The 22130-nt window shown below is 49.1% G+C and overlaps 1 protein-coding gene across 2 annotated transcripts in view; it reads left to right on the top strand.

The window, feature by feature from the left end:
- The first annotated feature begins 548 nt into the window (after nucleotides 1-548).
- The window catches only part of GABBR2 (gamma-aminobutyric acid type B receptor subunit 2), a 369523-nt gene continuing 347941 nt past the window's right edge, over nucleotides 549-22130 (top strand). For both annotated transcript variants that reach the window (XM_027549741.1, XM_027549742.1), the window contains exon 1: nucleotides 549-884. In XM_027549741.1, coding sequence (XP_027405542.1) covers nucleotides 564-884 — 321 coding nt within the window. In that variant the 5' untranslated portion in view covers nucleotides 549-563. The remainder of the gene's footprint in view (nucleotides 885-22130) is intronic.

The following is a 22130-nucleotide window of genomic DNA, read 5'->3' as shown; positions in this document are numbered from 1 at the left end:
GGGTGTGCGTGTGCTGGGAAGGCGGCCTTCCCCGCGGCCGCCGCAGCGCCAGCGCCTCCCCTCCCCCGGCGCGCACGGCCCGTCCCTGTCCCCGGAGGCGGCCCGAGACGCCGCGGAGCAGCCTTGCCTTCGCCTCCCGCGTTTCCTGCCGCTCGCCCTCCCCCGGCCGGGCTCCAGGGGCTGCTGCTGAACGGCTCGCGGCGGGAGAGCAGCTCAGAGCGCGCACGGGGGCGGGCGGAGGCGGCCGGGTTCGGGGCGGCCGCGCAGGAGAGAGGCGCGCGCGGAGACGCCGGCCCCCCTCTTCGCGTTTGCTCGCTTGCTCCCCGCCTCCCGCACTCTGCTCGCTCCCACCCCTTCCCGGCGTGATTGATCCGTCACGGGCGCCGCCGCTGCCGCTGTCGCTGCCGCCGCGGCCGTTCTGTGCCTAGCCGGAGCCTGAGCCCGAGCCGGAGCGGGGATCGGCGCCATTGCGCGGGCGCCGCGGGGAGATCTTGGCGCGGGGCGGCGGGCCGGGCCAGGCCATGCGGGCCGAGTGAGCCGGCGCCCGCAGCCCGCGGCGCGGCATGGCTTCCCCGCCTAGCTCCGGGCAGCCCGGGCCGCCGCCGCCGCCGCCACCGCCGCCCGCGCGCCTGCTGCTGCTCCTGCTGCTGCCGCTGCTGCTGCCGCTCGCGCCCGGGGCCTGGGGCTGGGCGCGGGGTGCCCCCCGGCCGCCGCCCAGCAGCCCGCCGCTCTCCATCATGGGCCTCATGCCGCTCACCAAGGAGGTGGCCAAGGGCAGTATCGGGCGCGGCGTGCTCCCCGCGGTGGAACTGGCCATCGAGCAGATCCGCAACGAGTCGCTCCTGCGCCCCTACTTCCTCGACCTGCGACTCTACGACACCGAGGTGAGTGTCCGGCCGCCCGCGCCGTCGGGGCTGTAGGGGCAATGGAGGAGGGCGTGTTGGACAGAAGCAAGCTTCGACCCTTGGGCAGAGCCCTCATTGAGCCTGCCGAGGGCACCTCAGGCTGGGTCTCAGTGCTTACCCTCTGGGTCCCACCGGGCTTGGCTCGCACAGCTGGTGCCAAGATTTGCTGAGCATCTTTCCCCTCTGGGATTGTGTATGTGTGTATGCTTGTGGGATGTGGGATAGAAAACTAGGGTCTCCTTTGCCCAGAGAAAGAGTGGAGAAGGTGGTAACTGAATCTCCTGAAAGGCCTGCAGTGGTCACCCCTGCCCAAGTCCCGCTGGTGGGGCTGTGGAGTGCTAGGTGGGAAGAACAGGCGCATTGACTATAAACTGGGCCATCAAGGGCTGGAGAGGCCACGGGCCTGCTCGCGGGCCTCAGAAAAGCCGAGCTGAGCTTTTGAGGTCCAGAGGGCTCGGGGACCCAGGGGCTGGAGCGCGCATCAGGGCCGGGTGCCTGGTGCGCGCCAGCAGCTCGGAACCCGCACCGGTCCGGCTGGTGTGGGGCTGCCGGCTCTGCAGCGCTGCTTGCTGCCTGCAGGTGCCTGGCGCTGCCTGTGGCCCGAGCGGTTTCCTGAGGAGACCCCTTCCGGTTAGTTGCTCAGAGTGTCCCGAGCAGGTCTCACCCCGGACCCGCGGGAGTGTGCAGCCGCGCCGAGGCTGGTGGCCGGGCGGCTGCCGGCGCAGTTTCCCGGGGCGCAGACTTGAAGCACGGACTTGGAGCGCAACCAGTCGGCTTGCCTTCTCGGCCTCTTTCTCTGAGGGGAGCAGAAGAGCCGAGAGATTTCCGTCCTAAGCCCTCTCCTTACACCCTCAGCTTGCGTTCCAGCTGTTAGCAACAGCGCACATCTCCGCCGGCCCGAGAACTAGGGTGCGCCGAGGGGGCTCAGAGGAGCAATCGCTGGCCGCGTGAGGTCGGGTTTGCTAGTTTTTCCAGACTGAGGGAGCCCCTACGCTCCGGCCACAGCGGCTGAGACGCGGCCTGAAGGGGGCAGTGATTTCCTGTGCAGAACGCTCCGTTGGCGCCTCTTGCACCGTGCCAAGCTCGGCCAAGGCAATGGGTTTAATTGACCCGGCTTCCTGGGGCTCCCTGGGCACTTCTGCTTGAGTACTGGTGCAGAAGGGGAGGGGAAGGTCGTCATGCCACGCTGATCGGGCACCCCAGGCTCCACTTCCTTCTCTGTGTGACCCCCACCCCACTCCCCCGCTTTTGGGTCCCCGGAAAAAGCAGAAATTTGGATTGCATCTTGTTTCCCTCCTCCCCCCTTCACTGATGAACCAGTCTGCTCTGCGATGTAAATAAAAGGTGAAGGAACGGGTGGCAGTTGGTGGCGGTGCACGGAGGTTGCTGCAAGTGGAGAGGCTTCCTTTGCCCTGGGAGGATGTAAGCTGGGAGCTGTGCAGAGCCAGCCCCTGTGGAATCATCTCTGAATGACATTCCTGTCTTCTCCAGAACATTTCAAGTTCTCTGGGGGTACTTGTCCGACACACATAAACAGAGAGGGCAATGCAATTATACGAGCCATGTCTTCTGGGTACTGTTTCTCTGTTGCTCGATCTTGTTTTTTTTGAAAAGGACACAGGAGAGCGGGTTCTTTGGAGACAAAACCATTTATGGACAGGGCAGCCCTGTTTGCATCATCACCAAATATTGTCAGCTGCATAATGTTTTCACCAATTTATTCCATTCAGAAAGCTTCCCTGAAAGAGATTTCATATTAGCTTGTTAGTGGCAGCAAAGGGAAGGGTGCTCAATTTCAGGATGTGGGTTGATGCTTTTATATTTTATTTTTCAAGTGTGTCTTGATGACTTTCTGAGTGAGAGGGGGCCTAAAGTCAAGAGGATGAGGCAGTCAGAAGGCACTTGAGCTCGAGGGAAGGAGGGCAGAGGGTAATCTCAGCCTCATGCAAGCAGAGGCATTTCTAGCCATTTGAAGGGGCACAGGGCATGGGCTTTGGGGTGGCTCTGACCTGAGTCTGGTCAGAAACCTAGTATCTTCCCCATGGTGACCTTGAGCAAGGGATTTAATCTCTCTAAGCCTAGATTTCCACTTCTGAAAAACTGGGACTATTACATGTACTCCGTAGGATGGTATTGTGACGCTTAAGGGAGATAACTGGCTGGAATGGAAAATGCCTTGAGCTGGCAGCGCAGCGGCCAGTCCTCTGTCTGGCATGCTGTAAGTGCTCAATAAATGTTTCCTGCCTTCCTTTCCTTTCCTGCTTTCCCTTTCCTCTGTCCTAGATTCACAAGTAAGACATTGCAACTTTAGATGTGGCAAAATGGTCACCACTAAAATGTTGTTTGCTTATTTGTTTTTCCTCATCTCATGAAGAGTCAGTGAAGTTATCACCAGAAGAAAAGAATCTTGGCTTAGAATCAGATAAATATGTTATCTCCTGCCATGAGGTGTCACAGTTGGGAGAACACCCAGGTGATAGAATACTTAATTTTTTCAAGTGGCCCATCTTTATAGAGTAGAGGGACTTTCTTTCTAAAGCCAAAGTAAAGGATCAGGCTGGGTAATTGCAATAAAACCTGAAGGGTGTTTGGGGCTCGTCTTAGAGCGTTTGGACCCTATTTTATTCAGATAGGATGTCTTTATGGATTGAATGTACTTTTCAGTCACTTGTTGACAGTGTCACTTGATTTGTATAGACTTGAACACAGGATGAATGTGGTGAGCACATTGTAGCAGACTTTGCTATCATTTGCTCTCAGTCAATGGCCAGAAACTGGGCAGCCAGGATGGACCTCTGTCCACACAACCTTCGAAGAGATGGAGATCAGCAAGACATGGGTTAATCTGATCAGTGGGACCAGCCTGTCTCCATAAAGGAGCCTCCCACACACACTTATTCAGTTGCCCCTCTGCTGTAATTAGAATAACAATAAAGGATCAAAGCCCCACTCAGTGCCATGTGTTTGTAAAAATGAAACATCCCAGCAGAATATCTGCTAGGCAGGACCTCTCTTCTTTGGTGTACCTCAAATCACTTCAGCAAATACTTCTTTATGTATTCCAAGGAACATTTGAATATATAAAAACACAAGCAAGACAACAGAAAATACAGATAAGAGGAAGCATCAGAAACCACATAGAAAAATGGGCGTTATTGAACCCAGAACCTGGGCTAAGATGACTGTTGCATTTTTGTGAATTAAGTTTTAGCTCTGAGCGTCTTGGCAGTCAAGGTTAAAAAGTAAACATGGGGGATTAGATTACTTATATGTTTGTCTAAAAGACTCTGAGGGACAGTTTTTTTTAAATAAAAGTTTTACAGCTTCAGAAATATTCTTCGTGTGGTTGTTTCTCATTCTTTGGTAGTCATATTAATAAAATTAAATAATAACCAAGGGATACGTTACAAATACTATTGGCTTTTCTGATTTATTTAAAGTAATATTCATTTTGGAAAAAAATAGTAGAGAAACATGAGAAAACTGCATATAATCCACCTACGCAAAGATAATTGCATCTAATAATTAGCATTATTCCCTTCCAGTTGCTGGTGTTTACTATTTTGTGTACTTGAGATCTCTATGCATCCTTTTATATTTTGTTTCATTCACTTAATATTATAGCATGGTTATTTCTCCATGTCCTCAAATCCTCTTTGCAAAGATGAATTTTAGTGGCTGTTTACTATTCTATTCTATTAAATATTAGGCCATTGCCCTTTTGTTGGATTTGTATGTCTTCCCACTTGTTACTATTTTAAATTATTCTGTAATAAACTTGGGGAAAGTTCAGGGAGCCAAAGGAGCACGTTCCAGGTGTGCACCTCTCAGAAAGTCTACCCCACTGCAGGGATCCAGCTTAGAAAACCTAGTGATTGGTGAGTATGTCCTTTCCTTGAGTGGGTTGCCAAATATCTGTTGTCTCATTCTTTGTGCTTTAGAGGGGACCCAAACAACTGTGGGATGGAGGCCAAGCTTTTCAAGGAGGTCTGAGTACAGCTTTCAGTTCAGTTCAGTTCAGTCGCTCAGTCGTGTCCGACTCTTTGCAACCCCATGAATCACAGCACGCCAGGCCTCCCTGTCCATCACCAACTCCCGGAGTTCACTCAGACTCACGTCCATCGAGTCAGTGATGCCATCCAGCCATCTCATCCTCTGTCGTCCCCTTCTCCTTCTGCCCCCAATCCCTCCCAACATCAGAGTCTTTTCCAATGAGTCAACTCTTCACATGAGGTGGCCAAAGTACTGGGTTTCAGCTTTAACATCAGTCCTTCCAAAGAAATCCCAGGGCTGATCTCCTTCAGAATGGACTGGTTGGATCTCCTTGCAGTCCAAGGGACTCTCAAGAGTCTTCTCCAACACCACAGTTCAAAAGCATCAATTCTTCGGCGCTCAGCCTTCTTCACAGTCCAACTCTCACATCCATACATGACCACAGGAAAAACCATAGCCTTGACTAGACGAAGTACAGCTTATTAGGCATTAATTGAGCACTTACTGCATTTATTGGTATTGCAGAAAGAAGGAGTAAATCCAGTCCTGGATTCAGGAGAGGAGCTGGTGGATAGGGAAGAACACAGCAAGCATATGTTTGTTGTTTTCAATGCAAGATAGAAAGTAATCCATCTTGATGTCTGCACATTTCTGTGACTATACTGAAACCCATAGAACTACAGACTTTAAAAGAATAAATGTTATGGCATATGAATTATAGTTCAGTATAGCTAGTTTTAGAAATAAAGAGAAAATGAGGTCTTCTAGGATCAGGCTCACATCTCTGTGGTTATACCCCACTGCCTGGCATGGTACCTGACCCTTAGTAGGTTTACTGCTTTGGAACCTCATTACAGGTGACAGAAACCCAACTTTAACTGGCTCATGTGGCTGAAAAATCCTGGAGTTAGCTGTATTCAGGTATGGCTGAATCCAAGAACTTAAATATCTTAAAAATTGTCTCCCTCTTTGTCTCTTGGCTCTGATTTCCTTTGTGTTTGGCTTCACCCTCAGTCAGTCTCTCCCCATTTGGCTGTACAGATGGCCCCTAGCAGCTGCAAGTTTACACCCTCCCAGTTTAGAAACTCCAGTAAGAAGCGTGTTTCTTTCCTGACTATTGCAGCAAAAATCCTAAGCTCAGTTCTCATTGGCTTGAGTTGGGTCATGTGTCCATCTTTGAACCAATAACATGGTATTGGTGGGTCTGGGACATCCATCGGCCTTTCATGCAGGAACAGGGTGGTGAGGTCAGCCCCATCCAACCACACTGAATACAGAGTGGAGAAGAGGTGATTCCTCAAAGTACACTGGAGGCTGTTAAAGTGGGGTGGATGCCAGGTGGATCTGATCACAGATATCTACTTGGGAAATGCTAAGCTCAAGAAAGAAGCAATAGATGCCAGGAGCATCAAGAGAAAGGGAAGACCACATCTAGATCTCCTGGAAGAGAGGAAGTCAAGATGAGTCTGGAAGGGTGAATATAATGTTGACACAAAGAGGTGTGGGCTCAGGCAGATGGAGGTTGGATCCCAGAAACAATCACCAAGATCAAAGGACAGAGGACACAAAGTGTGAGGTGTGTTTGGGGAGCACTGACCGATTCTGTTTTCAGCCGAGTGCAGGGTTTGTAGGAGGAAAGGCAGTCTGGTGGTGGGTGTGGAAGGCCTTGAATGCCTTGTCAGGAAGGTTGGCCTTCATTTTGGAACAGTGAAGAGCCATGGGAGATTTTGAACATGAATGTGACAAGATAAAGGACAGTAGGGATGTAGAGACAGGAAGGTAGACAGGAGCAGGAGGAGACAGAGAATCCAGGAAGCTGCTGTAGCAACTGAAGGGGTAGGTGCTGGGCCCTGAGCAGAGATGGAGAGGGGATAGAGGTGCTCTGAGGCCTGACTGGGCAGGAGGGGTGGCAAAGGGGAGCTTGAAAGTGGGGGTGTCTGGCAGACCAAACAGTATCTGAAGTCAGTTGCACTGCAGGGGAACAAGGAGAGAGAGTCCCCGAGGGTATGAGGCTGGGCACAAAACCAGGCCCTTCAGCTCCCTTGGCTCCAAGCACCTGTCGGATGAGCACCTCATCATGTCAGGAGACCTGGGTCTATATGCGCATTGGGTACCGTGTACCTGCCTGGTGACCTTAGACAAGCCACTTTGCCTCTATTTCTTCATCTGTAAAATGGGGCTAATATACTAACTGCCTAATAGGATATGGAGATCAAAGAAGACTATCTGGGTAAAGTAATAGAATGCTTGATGTACTATGCTACTGCTGCTAAGTCGCTTCAGTCGTGTCCGACTCTGTGCGACCCCATAGACGGCAGCCCACCAGGCTCCCCCGTCCCTGGGACTCTCCAGGCAAGAACACTGGAGTGGGTTGCCATTCCCTTCTCCAATGCATGAAAGTGAAAAGTGAAAGTGAAGTCGCTCAGTCGTGTCTGACTCTTCTTGACCCCATGGACTGCAGCCCACCAGGCTTGTCTGTCTGTGGTGCTCAGTAAATATTCATGCCAGTTTTGTCACCAGTCTTACTATTCCTGTACCAAGTGGATATGATGATGTTGACCCACAGAGCTGAATTAGGAATAAATATAATGGATATGGAATCTCAAAACATGATGTGAAGCCATGTTTCTCTGTCATCACTTTCCAGTGCCATGTTGCTGAAAAGGGTGTTGGATAAAGAGGATGTGAGCGCAAGATCTTTATTCATGTGTATCTCCCAGCACATCTTCCATATTTGTCTCTTTCTCCCCTGCTGGACTGTAGCTCTGTGAGGGCAGAGCCAGTCTGATGCCCCAGTGTTTTACATACAGTGGGCATCAGTGAATGTTTGCTGAACTGAAATATAAGTGAATAAATTAGAATCTGCCTTCTGAGTTAGCTTCCCATAGTATGAATGATTTCTCTGGATCACTTCCTCAGAGAAGCTCTACCTCCTCATGACCAATGGACTTAGAAGACCCCATGTATCAGGATTAAGCTGAGCTGCCTCCTGCATGTTCCTACGAGCATCGACCCCCGAGATTTCCTGGTGTGAGGGAAATGCTCTTGGTCATGCCATGCCTACTCCCAACCAATTTCTCAGACCTAGCTAGGCACCCGGGAGAAGGTGCGTAGAATAATACACCTTTAGAACTAGATATTGGGCTAAGACTTTTAGCTCACTACCTATATTTTTAAAGGGCTCTTCTTCATGTGTTTGGCCTCCCTTCTACGGAAGATCATCAACTTCTTTATGCAGAGACGTGAGATCGCAACAGGGAAATGAACAAGCTGAAAGTGTAAGACAGGGGTGAAAATAGAAGCATTAAATAAATTCATTGAGTTTCCCAGGTGGCGCTAGTGGTAAAGAATCTGCTGCCAACGCAGGAGACATGAGATGCGGGTTCAATCCCTGAGTCAGGAAGATCCCTTGGAGAAGGGCATGGCAACCCACTCCAGTATTCTTGCCTGGAGAATCCCACGGACAGAGGAGCCTGGTGGGCTGGTCATAGGGTTGCAAAGAGCTGGACATGACTGAAGCGACTTATCACACACACACACAGAGGATATATAACTTTTGTTGGTTAGGGTGGGCCTGGCAGTGCTGCATCAACAAATCCTGAAATCTGTTTTGCTTGACACAGTCAAATTTATATACTGCTCAGCCAAATCCAGTGTGGGTCAGAAGCTCCTGGGAGGTCCTCCTCCAAGTGAGAACACAGGACTCCAGGCTGCCCTTGTGTTGTCACTCTCCCATCTTTGGCCTCAAGAAGATGGGGGCAGGAAGAAATCCTTAGGGGAAGGCACACGAGATTTTTGGCCATCTTTACTTGGAAGTGGCATGTATTATTTCTACTCATATTTCATTGATCAGAAATAGTTGTTGACCAACCTAACTTAAAAGGAGGCTGGGTTATGTAAAGGAGCATGTGGATGTCACTGACACTTGTTGTTTGGGGTCTGTCAGGAGTTACAGGCCAAGATGGATGTACAGGTCCCAGAGATCTTAGGGGTAATATCCATGAAAGGTAAAAGAGGAGGTAGTGAAAGCCTCAGATCACAGTGCTGTTCTGGCACCTGTGAAAGTACAGGGGAAGGAAGGAGAGCTGGGAGAAGAGCCTCAGAAAGTCTTGGCCAGCCCATTGGTGTGGGGTGCTCCAGAGCAAAGACTGCCAGTTAGAGGGATCAGTGAAAGTAAAAGTTGCCCAGTTATGTCTGACTCTTTGTGACCCCATGGACTGTAGCCTGCCAGGCTCCTCTGTCCATGGGATTCTCCAGGCAAGAATACTGGAGTGACCAGTCTCTTCTCCTGGGGATCTTCCTGACTCAGGGATCAAAGCTAGGTCTCCTGCATTGCAGGCAGATTCTTCACCATCTGAGCCACCAGAGAAGCCTGAGGGATCACATATCGGAGACCAAAAGAACCAGGCTCTAGAATCCCTGCCCAGCTTGGTCACTGGCTGCAGGCTCCCTGGGAAGAATGTGTCCTTGTCTTAATTAAACACTATAACAGATCTTGAAGCCACAGCTGGAGGCTTAGCTGAGGGCACTTGTCCTGTAGATTCTCTCTTTAAAGGAGATCTGACTGGCTCACCTAGATGGCTGCCACAGCTCCACCTATTTCTGCTCCATCATACTAATGCTACATGTTGTGATGGAGAGAGCTTTCTGCCAGGCCCTTTTCTAGGCTCTAGGGTACAGAGATGGATGTGACATGGATCTTGCCCTTGAGGGTCTCACAGCCTAACTGGCGGTCACACAGTGTGACCTGAGCATGGTCAGGAGGGGTCAGGGGAGGATGATGGGGAAGGCATACCCCTTCTTGAGGCACCTGTTTGGTCATTCCCCATGTTGTTTGGGATGAAATGTAAGTGGCTTCTTATTGCTTACTCTTTTGGTTATTTATTTTGGTTCTAGGAAGGTGAGAAAATTAAATGGCATAGTTTGCCCAATGAGCATCGCATTCATCTGCTCCTTTTGTTTATTCTTAATCTCTCTGCTTATGTAACAGTTTGCAATGAGGCTGGTGAGATGCCTTTGTCTCTGTACCTTTCCAGGAGCCAGCAGGTGTGCCAGGCTGAAACAATAGGAGTGTGAGCTCCAGTTGGGGTCAGTGGTCTGGGCTTTGGTGCGAGGTTGGTTGCTAAGACCTCAATGGTCTAGATTCTGGTGCTGGGTTAGTTAATAAGTCTTTGCTCTTCTCTATGAATTTCAACACTGAGGATCTCTGCTCCACTGTAAGCACTGCAAGGGCAGGCACTGGGTGTGTCTGGCTCCCTTGTATACACCCCCACCCCTCTAGGCAGTATCTCAGGGCCAGGCACAGAGCAGGAGCTCAATAAATATTTATTGAACAAGCAAATAGACCTAAAAGCTTGGAACTCAGCTCTCTGATTCGAAGAGGATTAATGGGTATAGTTTTAACAAATTGAGGAAGTGCTTTTTATGCCAAGCCATGTGGGGTGAGCTTTCTGCTTGCTTTTTATTTCTTCTTTGGTGCTTTGTGGGACCCAGGAGTTGTGCAGAGGGAAAAGGGTACTTGTCGGATGCTCCAATAGAGGATTTTGTGCAGAGCTAATGTCAGTCTCCTCTCCCCTGACACACACACACACACCATCCTCCAAGGTCCTCCAATATCAAACCTGGGGAAGAAATACTTTCCAGCATCTAAGAAGTATTATGGTTTTAGGAGATTAGTTTATTGGAGCAATACTCTAACTGGCAGTTGGCAGCTGTAGGAATCAGGTTCTGATACCCCATTCCCACCTCCAGGGAGTATCAGGCCACAGAGACTTGGCTGAGCTCTGGTCCCAGTAGACACTGTAGGAATGAAGCCAAGTCATCAGGCTTGGTGAGCCAGGTAGTCTAGTGGCAAGTCTGAATATAATGAATAAAGTGGTGTTCTGGGGTCCCCTGAACAGCAAGACATATTCCAGGTACCTTGCTCCTGGGCTGGAAGTTTCTGCTCTTTATCCTTCTGTGGTCAGGACTGATTCGGGAACTGGGTTAGCTCAGTCTGGAGGTGACTATTTCTCTGATCTGGTTTTGCTCTGAACCCCAAATCAAATAGCTTATTAGAATCATGTGCAAAGTATGAGTAAATTGGTTATGAGCTGATGTCTGAAGATTTGAGAATTTTTGCTTGAGTCAAGGGCGTGAACGTTGTGACAACTTTGGGGCTGATTGGGGCGTTCTTTTCACCCCACTTTCTACTTTTTCAGTCTTTTTTGAACAGTCTACATTGCTGGAAGGATGAAGTGTCATTGTCATCTAGAAAATTAGTGGTAGATCCAAAATACTGAGTAAATGGACTCATCTGTCTTCATCAGTGCCCATGTTCCACAGCTGCTGGCTGAAGCAGACCCCTTCTCCTGCCATTTGGCAAGGACACCATCAGTCACCGTTCGGATAAAATCTAGCCAAAGAAGGACTTTGTGGAGTGATGCATTATTGTTGTTCTCATGGTGCAGGGTCAGGAGGTGGCAGAGAGAAAATGATATTTTCACACTCTGCCCATGATCCACTTGACTTTGTTCAGAGGGAACTGATTTTGAAAGCAACAGCCATCCTAATAATAATCACTAAATCCAAATCGATTATCCAAATCGCTTTGTTTCTGAAACTGCCCATTCACTGAAGGTTGTCTGAGAATGCCCAGAATTGTTTCAGGGATTTAACTGGCAGACAGGGACGTGGAAGCCCACCCCAGGGCGTGTGATCAGAGTCCATGCACATGCTTCCACCCAACGTGTTGACTTTGATAGACTTTTGGCTCACCCATCACTCCACAGAGTGTCCTCTCAGGGCCCGACTGGCCCTTCTGATCCTCCTTGCTGGACTCTGAGTTCTAGAAACATTGAAAAGTCTTTGGAGAACTTCTAATCTTATTGTCATTTAAAAAAGAAAAAGGAAAAGAAAACATTATTTGCAAGTAGGTGAGGAAAGAGAGACTACAACAACAGTTTCTCACCTTTATCCTGTGCTTAGCATGTGTCAGTCCTGTGTCAAGTACTTATTTAATTCTCACGCCAATTTGATGCAGTAGGTGCTCTTATTGTCTGCATTTTACAGATGAGGCTTAGAGAGGTTAAGTGACTTATTTAACATCACAACCAACCAAGTGGTGAGCTGGGGATTTCAATCCGGATGGTCTGACTTTGATCTCTGCTGCTTAAACTCTAAAGTGAAATAGCATCTTCACATGGGAGCTATCTGCCTCCCATGAAAGCAAGTGGCACGTTTTGTCAGTAGCTACTGCTTCTCTTTTTTTGATGAATTTCACCCAGCTGCTTGCCTCTCCCTTTAATTCAGCCTCATCCTCACCCATTTCCCTGTCCGCCCACTCAGTCACACACAGCCAGCGCTGTACTATCTACTCACTTTAAGTGTGTCTGTCTACACACCTGGCTCACATGGATCTGCTCTCTGCTCCCCTTGCTCCTGCAGAACTTGTCACCTCCTATGTGTTTATTTGGGGCATCAGTGTTTGTGTCTTTGTGTGTGTGTCTCCTTTTAGACTTAGATCATGTCGAGAGCAGCTGTGATGCTTCCTTTATACGTGGAGCTCATACCTGCTAAGCACCTACTTGGTGCCAGGCGCAGTGCTGGTCACAGGGCATGTGGAGGTGAGTCTAAAACAGTGATGCTCTCAAAGGGAGGCCACCAGGGGTTTGTTACGATGCCGCCTAAGAAGCGTGATGGTGCAGCCTGGAGCAGGTGCAGGGGCTGTCCTCCAGAATCCCAGCACACTGGTCAGGTGGCCTCCCTGTTTAATGCCCTGCAGGGGCTCATCATTGTTCTAGGAATGGGAACAGAACTTCTCCCTGTGCCCTTGGAAGCCCTGTGGTCTGCCCCACTCACTCGTAGCTTCATTCCTGAGAACTCTTCCCTCTGTCTCTGGGCCCAGACATGGGGTACTTGCAAGTTTCTCTGGTGATTGTGCTCAGAGAGTGTGCACGGGACCTTTTCACAGGCTGTTTCCACCGTCTGGAAGGGGCTTTTTGCCATCTTCCTTCGTCTTTTAAATACCAGCTCAAGTGTGCTTTCTCTGTCCTCGCTCACTGGGAGAAAGAAACCTCTGCTGCAGTTTCTCTAAGAGTCTTGAACCTTTGTAGTGCTTAGCACAGATGCGATTTTAAATTGCCGGAACGTTTGATCAGTGTTGGTCTCCCCCGTTTTGGCAGGGGACTGTGAACTCGGTTGGTTTGGGCTCGCCATAGTGCGCCACACGGTGTCTAGCACTTGGTGGTGGTTGTGTTAGTTGCTCAGTTGTGTTCAACTCTTTGCGACCCCACAAACTCTAGCCCACAAGGCTCCTCTGTCCATGGGATTCTCCAGGCAAGAGTACTGGAGTGGATTGCCGTTTCCTTCTCCAGGGAATCTTCCCAACCCAGGGATCGAACCTGGGTCTCCTGCATTGCAGGCAGATTCTTCACTGCCTGAGCCACCAGGGAAGCCCTCTGGTGCGAATATTTATTGAGCCCATGGTAGATGCTCATTAAATATTTGCGGAATGAACGGATGAGCGTCGAAGGATTTATGAGGCCTCATCTGGTTGTTTATAATGGCATCTGTGTGTTTTCCCATATTTGTGTGAATGTGGGGAGGACAGCCGGGCACTGTGGAGAGACCATCACACATGGTATCAGAAACCTGGGTGTGTGTGCTGGTGCTACTCACTCCTTGAGCCTTGGTGACCTCATCTGTGAAATGGGGATGGGTTATTTTGAAGGCTGTCATAAAACCTTCATGTAAAGCATTAAGCACAGGGGCCCACATTGATAGGCAGCCACTGAATTTTATTATTGTCATTTTATTATAACACATATGAAAATGTGAAATGCTGTTCAGTTCAGTTCAGTCACTCAGTAGTGTCTGACTCTTCGTGACCCCATGAATCGCAGCACGCCAGGCCTCCCTGTCCATCACCAGCTCCCGGAGTTCATCCAGACTCACGTCCATCGAGTCAGTGATGCCATCCAGCCATCTCATCCTCTGTCGTCCCCTTCTCCTTCTGCCCCCAATCCTTCCCAGCATCAGAATCTTTTCCAATGAGTCAACTCTTCGCATGAGGTGGCCAAAGTACTGGAGTTTCAGCTTTAGCATCATTCCTTCCAAAGAAATCCCAGGGCTGATCTCCTTCAGAATGGACTGGTTGGATCTCCTTGCAGTCCAAGGGACTCTCAAGAGTCTTCTCCAACACCACAGTTCAAAAGCATCAATTCTTCGGCGCTCAGCCTTCTTATAAATACCAGCTCTTGTTTCAGTGGAGGACTCTGTGTTTGAAGCTAGCAAAGTAGTGTGTGAGATCTGTGTCTGGGCGTTGCTGAATGAGAGTCTAGGTGAAGTGGCTGTTCCCGAATCCCTGTCTATTTCCAGAAGGAGCTGAGCTGCGCTGAGAGCTCCGTGGTGAATCTCCTTGGGCCCAGGGTGTGCTGTTGACCCCTGTGAAGTCCTTATAGCTCAGTGTTGTCACTGCTGGCTATTGTCCACTACAAAGCCTGGCTGTGAGCGGAGCCAGCGTGTGAGGATAGGTGTGTCTCCTGTTTTGTATCTGCTGTGTCCCCATACCCAGGGTGCAGCCTATAGGCCCTCGGCCATATCTGTGAGTGAATGACTGCCCATGCATCTGGGCACCTAGCATGGCCACTGGCACGTTGTAAGTGCTTAGCAAATGCTTTTTGCATGAGTGGCATAAACACAATGTGCAGCATGACCATTTTGGATAAAATCACAACCGCGCCTCTAAAGGAAGCAGAGGGAGAAGACACGATCAGGCATCTGTGAGGAATGGATTGCTCCACCTGCATACTGGGGCTGAAGGCAAGAGAGAAAGATTCTGGGGTTACCGTGTCAGGAGCACGTGTTTCCCTGTAGGTGCCAAAGACAGATCTTTTAGCTCAAGGGCTAGGTGGTTCAGCGGAAAAGGCTCTGCACTTGCCACGGGTGACCCATCTCTGGTTCTCACTAGGGTGACCTTGAAGTAGTTGTTTAACTTCTGTACACCTTAGTTTTATCATCTGTAAAATGGGAATAATAATAATGCCTGCCCTGCTTGTCCATGGAGTTATTGTAGAGATCATTGAAGAGGGAGGCGGGGGAGAGAGAGAGAGAAATAGATTAATGTGAAAAGGCTTTAAAAAGTCATAAAGAGTTACAGATATCAAATGTGTCTGAAACTAAGCACAAAGAGTAATTAATTCTGGGTTGTTCTCCCAGGGCTTTTGGATATTTCCAATAACATCTTTATCAAAGACACAGAGATGTTGTTCACATAGGTGATTCATTCAACTTTCTATTAAGTAAGGAGAGCAGTGTGAGATAACAGTACTATGGAAGCAGTTAGCCAGGGAGCTGAGGTTTTCTACCCCAGAAGGCTATCTTACAGAAAGAAGTATCTAGAACAAGAAGTGATTAACATGTCTTCCTGTCATCTGTCAGGTGTCTTCAGAATTCAGCCATTCATTGGCAGGTGTCAGATCTGAAACCATCTGCAAGTAAGGGTCCCAGGCAGGAGTTTGGTGGTGTGGGAGTTAGGGCTGTCTGCTGTAAGCAGCAGTTTGGGATCCAGCCAGGAAGGCATGGGGGGTTGCTAGGTTTGGGGACTGGGACAAAGCCTGGCATATCTGATTGAAATGTGAAATGTCTGGACTGGGCCAGTTCATGCAGCCCAGGAGTGGGAGGCTGGGATGAAAGTGCAAGTGTTAGTCGCTCAGTTGTGTCCAACTCTTTGTGATCCCATGGACTGAGGCCTGTGGGGATCCCATGTCCATGGAATTCTCCAGGCAAGAATACTGGAGTGGGTAGGCAATAGTATTTATTTTCTCCAAAAAGAGCTTTGATTCTTGCCAACAGATGTGCAAGTATTTTGTTGAGACCTCAAGAGTTCTGGGCCAGGCAGTGTGGAGATGATGAGTTTGGTTTGAGAGATTTGGGGACCCCAGAAGCCCCCCAGCTATGACATCCCCAGCTAAGCCCATCCTGCCTGCTGGACTCCTGTGGACAGTGGGTCTTGAGATGGTCTGATTGACTTTGTTTTGGCCACTCTAGATCCTCAGCAGGCTGTGGCCCTGATTCCAGCCTGATGGCTCCACCATGGACAAAACAAAGTGACAGGCCCTTACTGAGCCCCTCCTATGCTCCAAGCACTTTGCCAGGTGCCCTCATGTGCGCACCAGAGCAGGCAAGGTGTAGTAGAAAGAGCTTGGACTTCCGAGCCCTAGGGGCCCCGGTCTGGCTCACAGCCCTGCTGGGCAACCTTGTTGGGGGTCACTTCGCTTGGGGCCTCCCTTCCCTGGTGTATGACATGGAAGTTTGATATCAGATGATCAGCATTGTTTTGAAGACTAAATAAAATAAAAGCATAGGATCTAGTGCCCAGGGGGTGTTCGGCAGACGCCACAGGGTGGAGTATGCATTGGGGTATGACATACTTCTCTTTTGGTGTGAGGTGCAGGCAGGAAGTTGCAGAACTGGCCTTTGAGAATTGCTTTGGATTCTGGCTCCTGAGGATAGGGACTTCTGTAGGTTTTAGTTTTATTCCCCTGGGTGACTTACTCCTGCATACATATAAACCCAGGTGCTTCTGGTTTGGGAAATCAGAGAGGTGGGTATAACTAGAAGAAGGTCCTGTTCTGGTCTGGCTCTGTGTTCAAATGATTCTAGAAGCCCCTCCCTTACATCAGGAAGCTTCAAGGTTGCTGGGGTCGGTGGCTTCATTGTCTAAAGAACAGTGTGGCCCCTGGGAGGGAGAGGAATGAGACTCTGATCCCTCTCTCTGGGGCTTGAAATTGTTAGGACATGTCTGAGAGGTGGCGTAACTTTGAGAAGGGTATGATGCAGGAAAGGGCAAAAAGAGCTCTGAGATAAGCTTTACTTAGTGTGGGGGCCCAGGGCATGGGGGTGTTGAGGGCAGGCGACTTGGAGATGGGAACTGATGCTGAAATAGCCCTCCTCCTCTAAGATACCCGGGGGAGGCCCTGGGGGTGCTAACTGCAGATACAATATAAACTGAAGGTGCTCAGTGTTGAGAACCGTCACCCTCAGTTTTCATCTTGGCTCTGGCCAACCTGGCTCAGGGTTGACCCCTCAGGGCCCTGGTTTTAGTGCAGATCACAAGCCTCTGTGGCCAACATGGCAGCTGAATGAAACTGAGACTGGCAGCTGGGCCTGGCTCAAGATTTGGGGTCAGGGTGACCTCAAGGGGTGCAGATAAAGAAGACGCATCCACCTGTCAGCATAAACCACCTGTAGGGCCGGGGTGCACTGAGCAAGGTGCTCTCAGAATGGCTGAGCTGCCCTGTCCCTCTCATCTTTGAACATTCAAAGAAATGTTACCTTATTTCTACCCCAGTCTGGTATAGTGTGAAGTGCAGTTTGGTTTCTTATTTTGTTCTGATAATGACCTTATTTAGTCGATATTTTCAACAATTAAACAAGAATTACAGATTGTGTGTAGTGCTAGAGTCTGTTATTTCTTCCAAATGCATCATCTAATAACAACCTGGTAAGAGGAATTCTTCCATTAGCCCCATTTATCGATGGGGAAATTCAGGCTCAGAGTGATGAGCCCAGGGTGAGATGGTAAGCAGAGACTTACTAAGTCTGCCAGGCTCTAAGCCCAGTGCCATTTGCATACTCACAGCTGCCGGGCACACTTTGGCCTAGGCAGATGGGCTGTGTGGTTCTGTACTATACTCTGGGTTCACGGGGATCAAGTCAGATGCCAGGGAGCCATCCATCATGGGTGTTCCTGAAGGCCCTTTAAGAGAGCTGTGTCTACAGATGCTGTTGGCTTCATGGATGATAAAGTGCTTCCGACTTCATCCTCTTAAGCGCCTCAGGAAGGACTGCCAGAGGTGGCCATCCACAGCAGGGAGACAGATGTTCAGAGAGACTGGAGGTTTGGACCAGAAACCATATGCAGGCCAGTGTTAGCTGGTCATGGGGGAGAGGTGACCTTGTGTTGGACATTGAGCTCCATCTAGGAACAAGAATGATGCACCTGTGGCTGTGGGCATCTGAATATGACTCAAATATATGTGACAGTGTGGGCAACTCACATGTGAACAAGTTACTCTAGTGGAGCACCTGACTCTGGAGCAGGACTCCTTCACCCTCACTTACCAACTGTGTTAATTTTGGTCAAGCCACACCCCTTCCTGTGCCCCAGTGTTCTCATCTGTACAATGGGTGATAATAATAGTACCTATTTCAAAGAATAGTTATAAAAACTAAATTTGCTGAAGACTTCAACCACTGCACAATACATCATAAGGGCCATGAAGTTGTTGTCAAGTAAAACAAAACATTTGAGGCTGATTTGAATATGCTCTTAGGGAGGTACAAGGAGAGGCTGTAGGAGCATGAAGGGAAGTGTGATGAATTCTCACTGGGTACAGCCTGGGAGGGCTTCTCAGCCTGGGAGGTGACTTTTGAGCTGGGCTTGCAGAGGTGGAGATGTGAGAAGAACCCTGTGGGAGGAGGGAACTACCTTAGCCAAGGTAGGGAGGTGGGACTTTGAGGGGTTAATGCTGAGCCATTCAGGTGTGGCAGGCACATAGGTGACTAGCTATAAAAGACATTGTGGAGAGAGAGCCAAGATCTGGAAAAACAACCATCTTTGGGCTTGCAGTGTCTGAAACTGCTGTTGCTGCTAAGTCGCTTCAGTCGTGTCCGACTCCTAGCGACCCCATGGACTGTAGCCTACCAGGCTCCTCTGTCCATGGGATTTTCCAGGCAAGAGTACTGGAGTGGGTTGCCATTGCCTTCTCTGAGTGTCTGAAAGGATAGTTTAAAATCAATCAGTGCTTATCAAGGGCCTCCTGCAAGGTCCTGGTTTCTGGTACTTGCTGTCAGCACAGAGGCTTTCTGTGGCTGACACTGGAGGACACACCCCCACGTCACCTGGGAACTGGACAAGGTCATCTCCAGGGACATAGCAAAGATTAGGGTGCAGGGGAAAGAAGGTAGATCAGGCAGATTTAGTTAATCTTGGCTTTGTTACTTGCTGAGACGTGTCTTTGGGCAAGCCCCTATCCCACTGAACCTGTGCTTCCTTCTGTACAGTTGGGATGTGGGTTCCTGCCTGATGGACTGGCTGGAAGTCAAGGATGAGAGGAAGTACCCTCTGAGAACATTGAATGGGAGTAGGACCCAGCCATGTTTGACACCAATTAGATTCAGGAGTCTGCCATGAGCCCATTCTAATTTTAACAACCGAAAAATGACTCAGGGTCTAAAGAGGGCCCCAGAGTGATTTCAGAGCTTACTCCAAGTTGGGTCTGTAGGTGGACATAATAGATGCAATCAGCTTTACGTTTCTCTTAATGGCTTTGTTGATGAAGGGAAGCAGAGAGTAGCAGGGAGGGATCCATGCCGAAATAACTGTGGGAACCTCGGCAGCCAGAAGCAGGGTTGGCAGCCCTGGCCCTGTGGTATGAGGGCAGAAGGCTGGTGCTATCATCCCCAAGGCTGACTGTCAGCCTGATGGGTAGCCAGTCTGGCTGCAGAGGTTTCCCTTTTTGACATGGGGTGAGCCACAGACTGCACTGGTCCTTGAGACCTGTCTTTGTTTGGATATGGGATGTAGGGCAAGGATTAGCACCCTGCCCCACTCCTAGAAGGACAGGCTCTGGGTTTGGAGACAGAACGTCTCCTTGGTGGCAGGGGCTGGCTGTCGTTTTGAGTCTAGTGATTGGGCAGATTGTCTTGAGAGGATGGGTTCTTGGGTTGCTCAGTCACTCAGTCATGTCTGACTCTTTGTGAACCCATGGACTGTCACCCACCAGGCTCCTCTGCCCGTGGAATTTTCCAGGCAAGAATACTGGAATGGGTTGTCGTTCCCTGCTCCCTGGGATCTTCCCAACCCAAGGATTGAACCCACGTCTCTTACATTTCCAGCATTGGCAGGCGGATTCTTTACCGCTAGGGACACCTGGGATTCAGAATGGCTTGATCTGTCAGGTTCCAGCCTTTTTCCTGCCTGCCACAGAACATTTCTTCACTGAGTAGCAACAGGCCATTCCTAAAACCTATTTGGATAGAAGAGATTCTGAACAGAGCAATAGAGTGGTTTTCTCAAAACCACTGATAAAGAAGTTGATGTATAAAGACTCAACTGGACTTTTACCCAAATGACTCCCTTTGGATGTTTGGAGAAAGAGAGTTGTAATGCCTTAGGGGGAACTGAAGGGAGGAGGAGGGTTATGTTCAGAATATAAGTATGGCTCTTGCAAGTCTTGACCTCATGGTCTTTCATGGGAGCTGGACTCTCTGAGCTTTGGTTTCTTTATCTGTAAAGTAGGTAGGGTACCCTTTTCAATTACCCTCCCAGGGTGATTTTTTTCTTTTTTTTTTTTCTTAAATCAGATTATGGCACTGGAGAGCCCTTGAGAAAAGTCAAGATTGGACTGTCTGGGATTGTTAAGCATTTCTGTGAGAGAGCCCTACAGTGGCATTTGCCTGGATGCACGAAGAAGGAAATCATGAAAGCTACAGAAAAAGGAGTATTGCGAAAATAATAGGAACTAAAGTAGGTCTCATTTAGGTTTAAGGAAGAAATAGGGCAGTGGATGTAAAGACTGAGCTATCTATTCTTGTTTTTAAGTCAGAATTTATTTTTTAGGGCAGAAAATGGGCAATTGGATTCTTTCATCCTGCATAAGTTAGAAGTCAGAATGTCAGAGGAGATGTAGGGCCCCCAGAACAAACAAAGAAATATATCCTGAAAAGATTTTCTTATGTGGCTTGGTGTGTATAAGAAGCTGGCTTAAAAGCTTTCAGATGTTTATATGATATAAATCATGATAATTGACCTAACAGTGTTAGGATCCTAGAGCATGACATTGCCACAACCCCGTCACATTCTGACTCCTTTGGAGAAATGTCAGGCTAGGAGACATCTGCAATAGCATATTTTGGAGGATGACACCAGCCTCTCTGCTCGCTGAAGCTGTTTGCTTTCTCCAGTCCAGCTCTCCTTGTCTAGAGCTCAACAAGATCCTCCAGACACCGGAAATGTGGGAATTCTGGGTATTGTCTGGGTCCCCTGGGAGCAGGCATGAAATTACCCATCAGGACTGCAGCATCGTCAGAGTAAACACATTCCATGGGCTTAGCCTCTGTTCCTTATGGGAGTAAATTGTCTACTTTTCATTAAGGTCCTTGGAGATAAGCATTCTTATTGCTCCCATTTTTCAGATGAGAAAACAGAGGCACAGAGAAATTTACTTATCTGCCTAAATTTGCATGGATAGGTAACTTACTAATTTAAACGCAGGCACTGTGGTTCTGGGGCTTCCCAGGTGGCTTAGTGGTAAAGAATCCGCTTGCCAATGCAGGAGTCATGGATTCGATTTCTGGGCTGGGAAGATCCCCTGGAGGAGGAAATGTCAACCCTCTCCAGTATTCTTGCCTGGAGAATCCCATGGACAGAGGAGTCTGGTGGGCTACAGTCCACGCGATCACAGAGAATCGGACGTAACTGAGCGACTGAACATGCACACTGTGGTTCTAGGGCCCACATTTATAAACATTAAGCACTGGTCTTTGTTTCTGGCTTTCAAAGGGACCTCAGAAGATCAAGTGGTCCAATTGTCTGCCTGCCTGTCATTATCCCCATTTTACAGATGAGAAAGCTGAGGCCTAGTGCCCCTACCCTTCCTACCTGCTGCTCTTGCCAGTTAATATTGTGAAATCTTGACTCCAAGTGTGATAGTATTTGGAGGTGAAACCTTTGGGAAGTGATTAGGTGATTAGGATTTGTGTCTTTTGTTAAAGGAGACCCAGGAGAACTCATTTGCCTTTTCCACCATGTAATGTTATAGCAAAAGATGGTCATCTGTGAAACTGGAATTGGACTCTCACAAGACACTGAATCTGCTGGTGCCTTGATCTTAGACTTCCCAGCCTCTAGAACTGTGAGGGAGACGTTTCTGTGGTTTATAAGCCATACAGCCCATGGTGTCTGTTCTAGAAGCTCCAACGGGCTAGATACCAAGAGAAGAGGGCTGATTTGCTAAAGCCACACAGTGAGATTGCAGGTGAACTGGAATTAGAACCCTGCTGTTCTTTACAGGAATGATCTTCCCCAGCAGTTTCTGCCTTTTGGGCTTCTTTCCTCCTTCTGAGAGAGTGAGAGCCACATCAGCATGTGGCCCGGATGAGGCTCTTCCTTCTCATCCCTGGCATGCTTTCCACTCTCGAACCAGCAAGTCCTCCTTCTGTTGCTGGGCTTACTCTGGCTGCCAGAAC

This window comes from Bos indicus x Bos taurus, chromosome 8 (assembly GCF_003369695.1).
Source record: "Bos indicus x Bos taurus breed Angus x Brahman F1 hybrid chromosome 8, Bos_hybrid_MaternalHap_v2.0, whole genome shotgun sequence".
NCBI classification, from domain to species: domain Eukaryota; kingdom Metazoa; phylum Chordata; class Mammalia; order Artiodactyla; family Bovidae; genus Bos; species Bos indicus x Bos taurus.
Note: the sequence above shows the minus strand (reverse complement) of the source record. Positions and strands in the feature narration are given on the sequence as shown.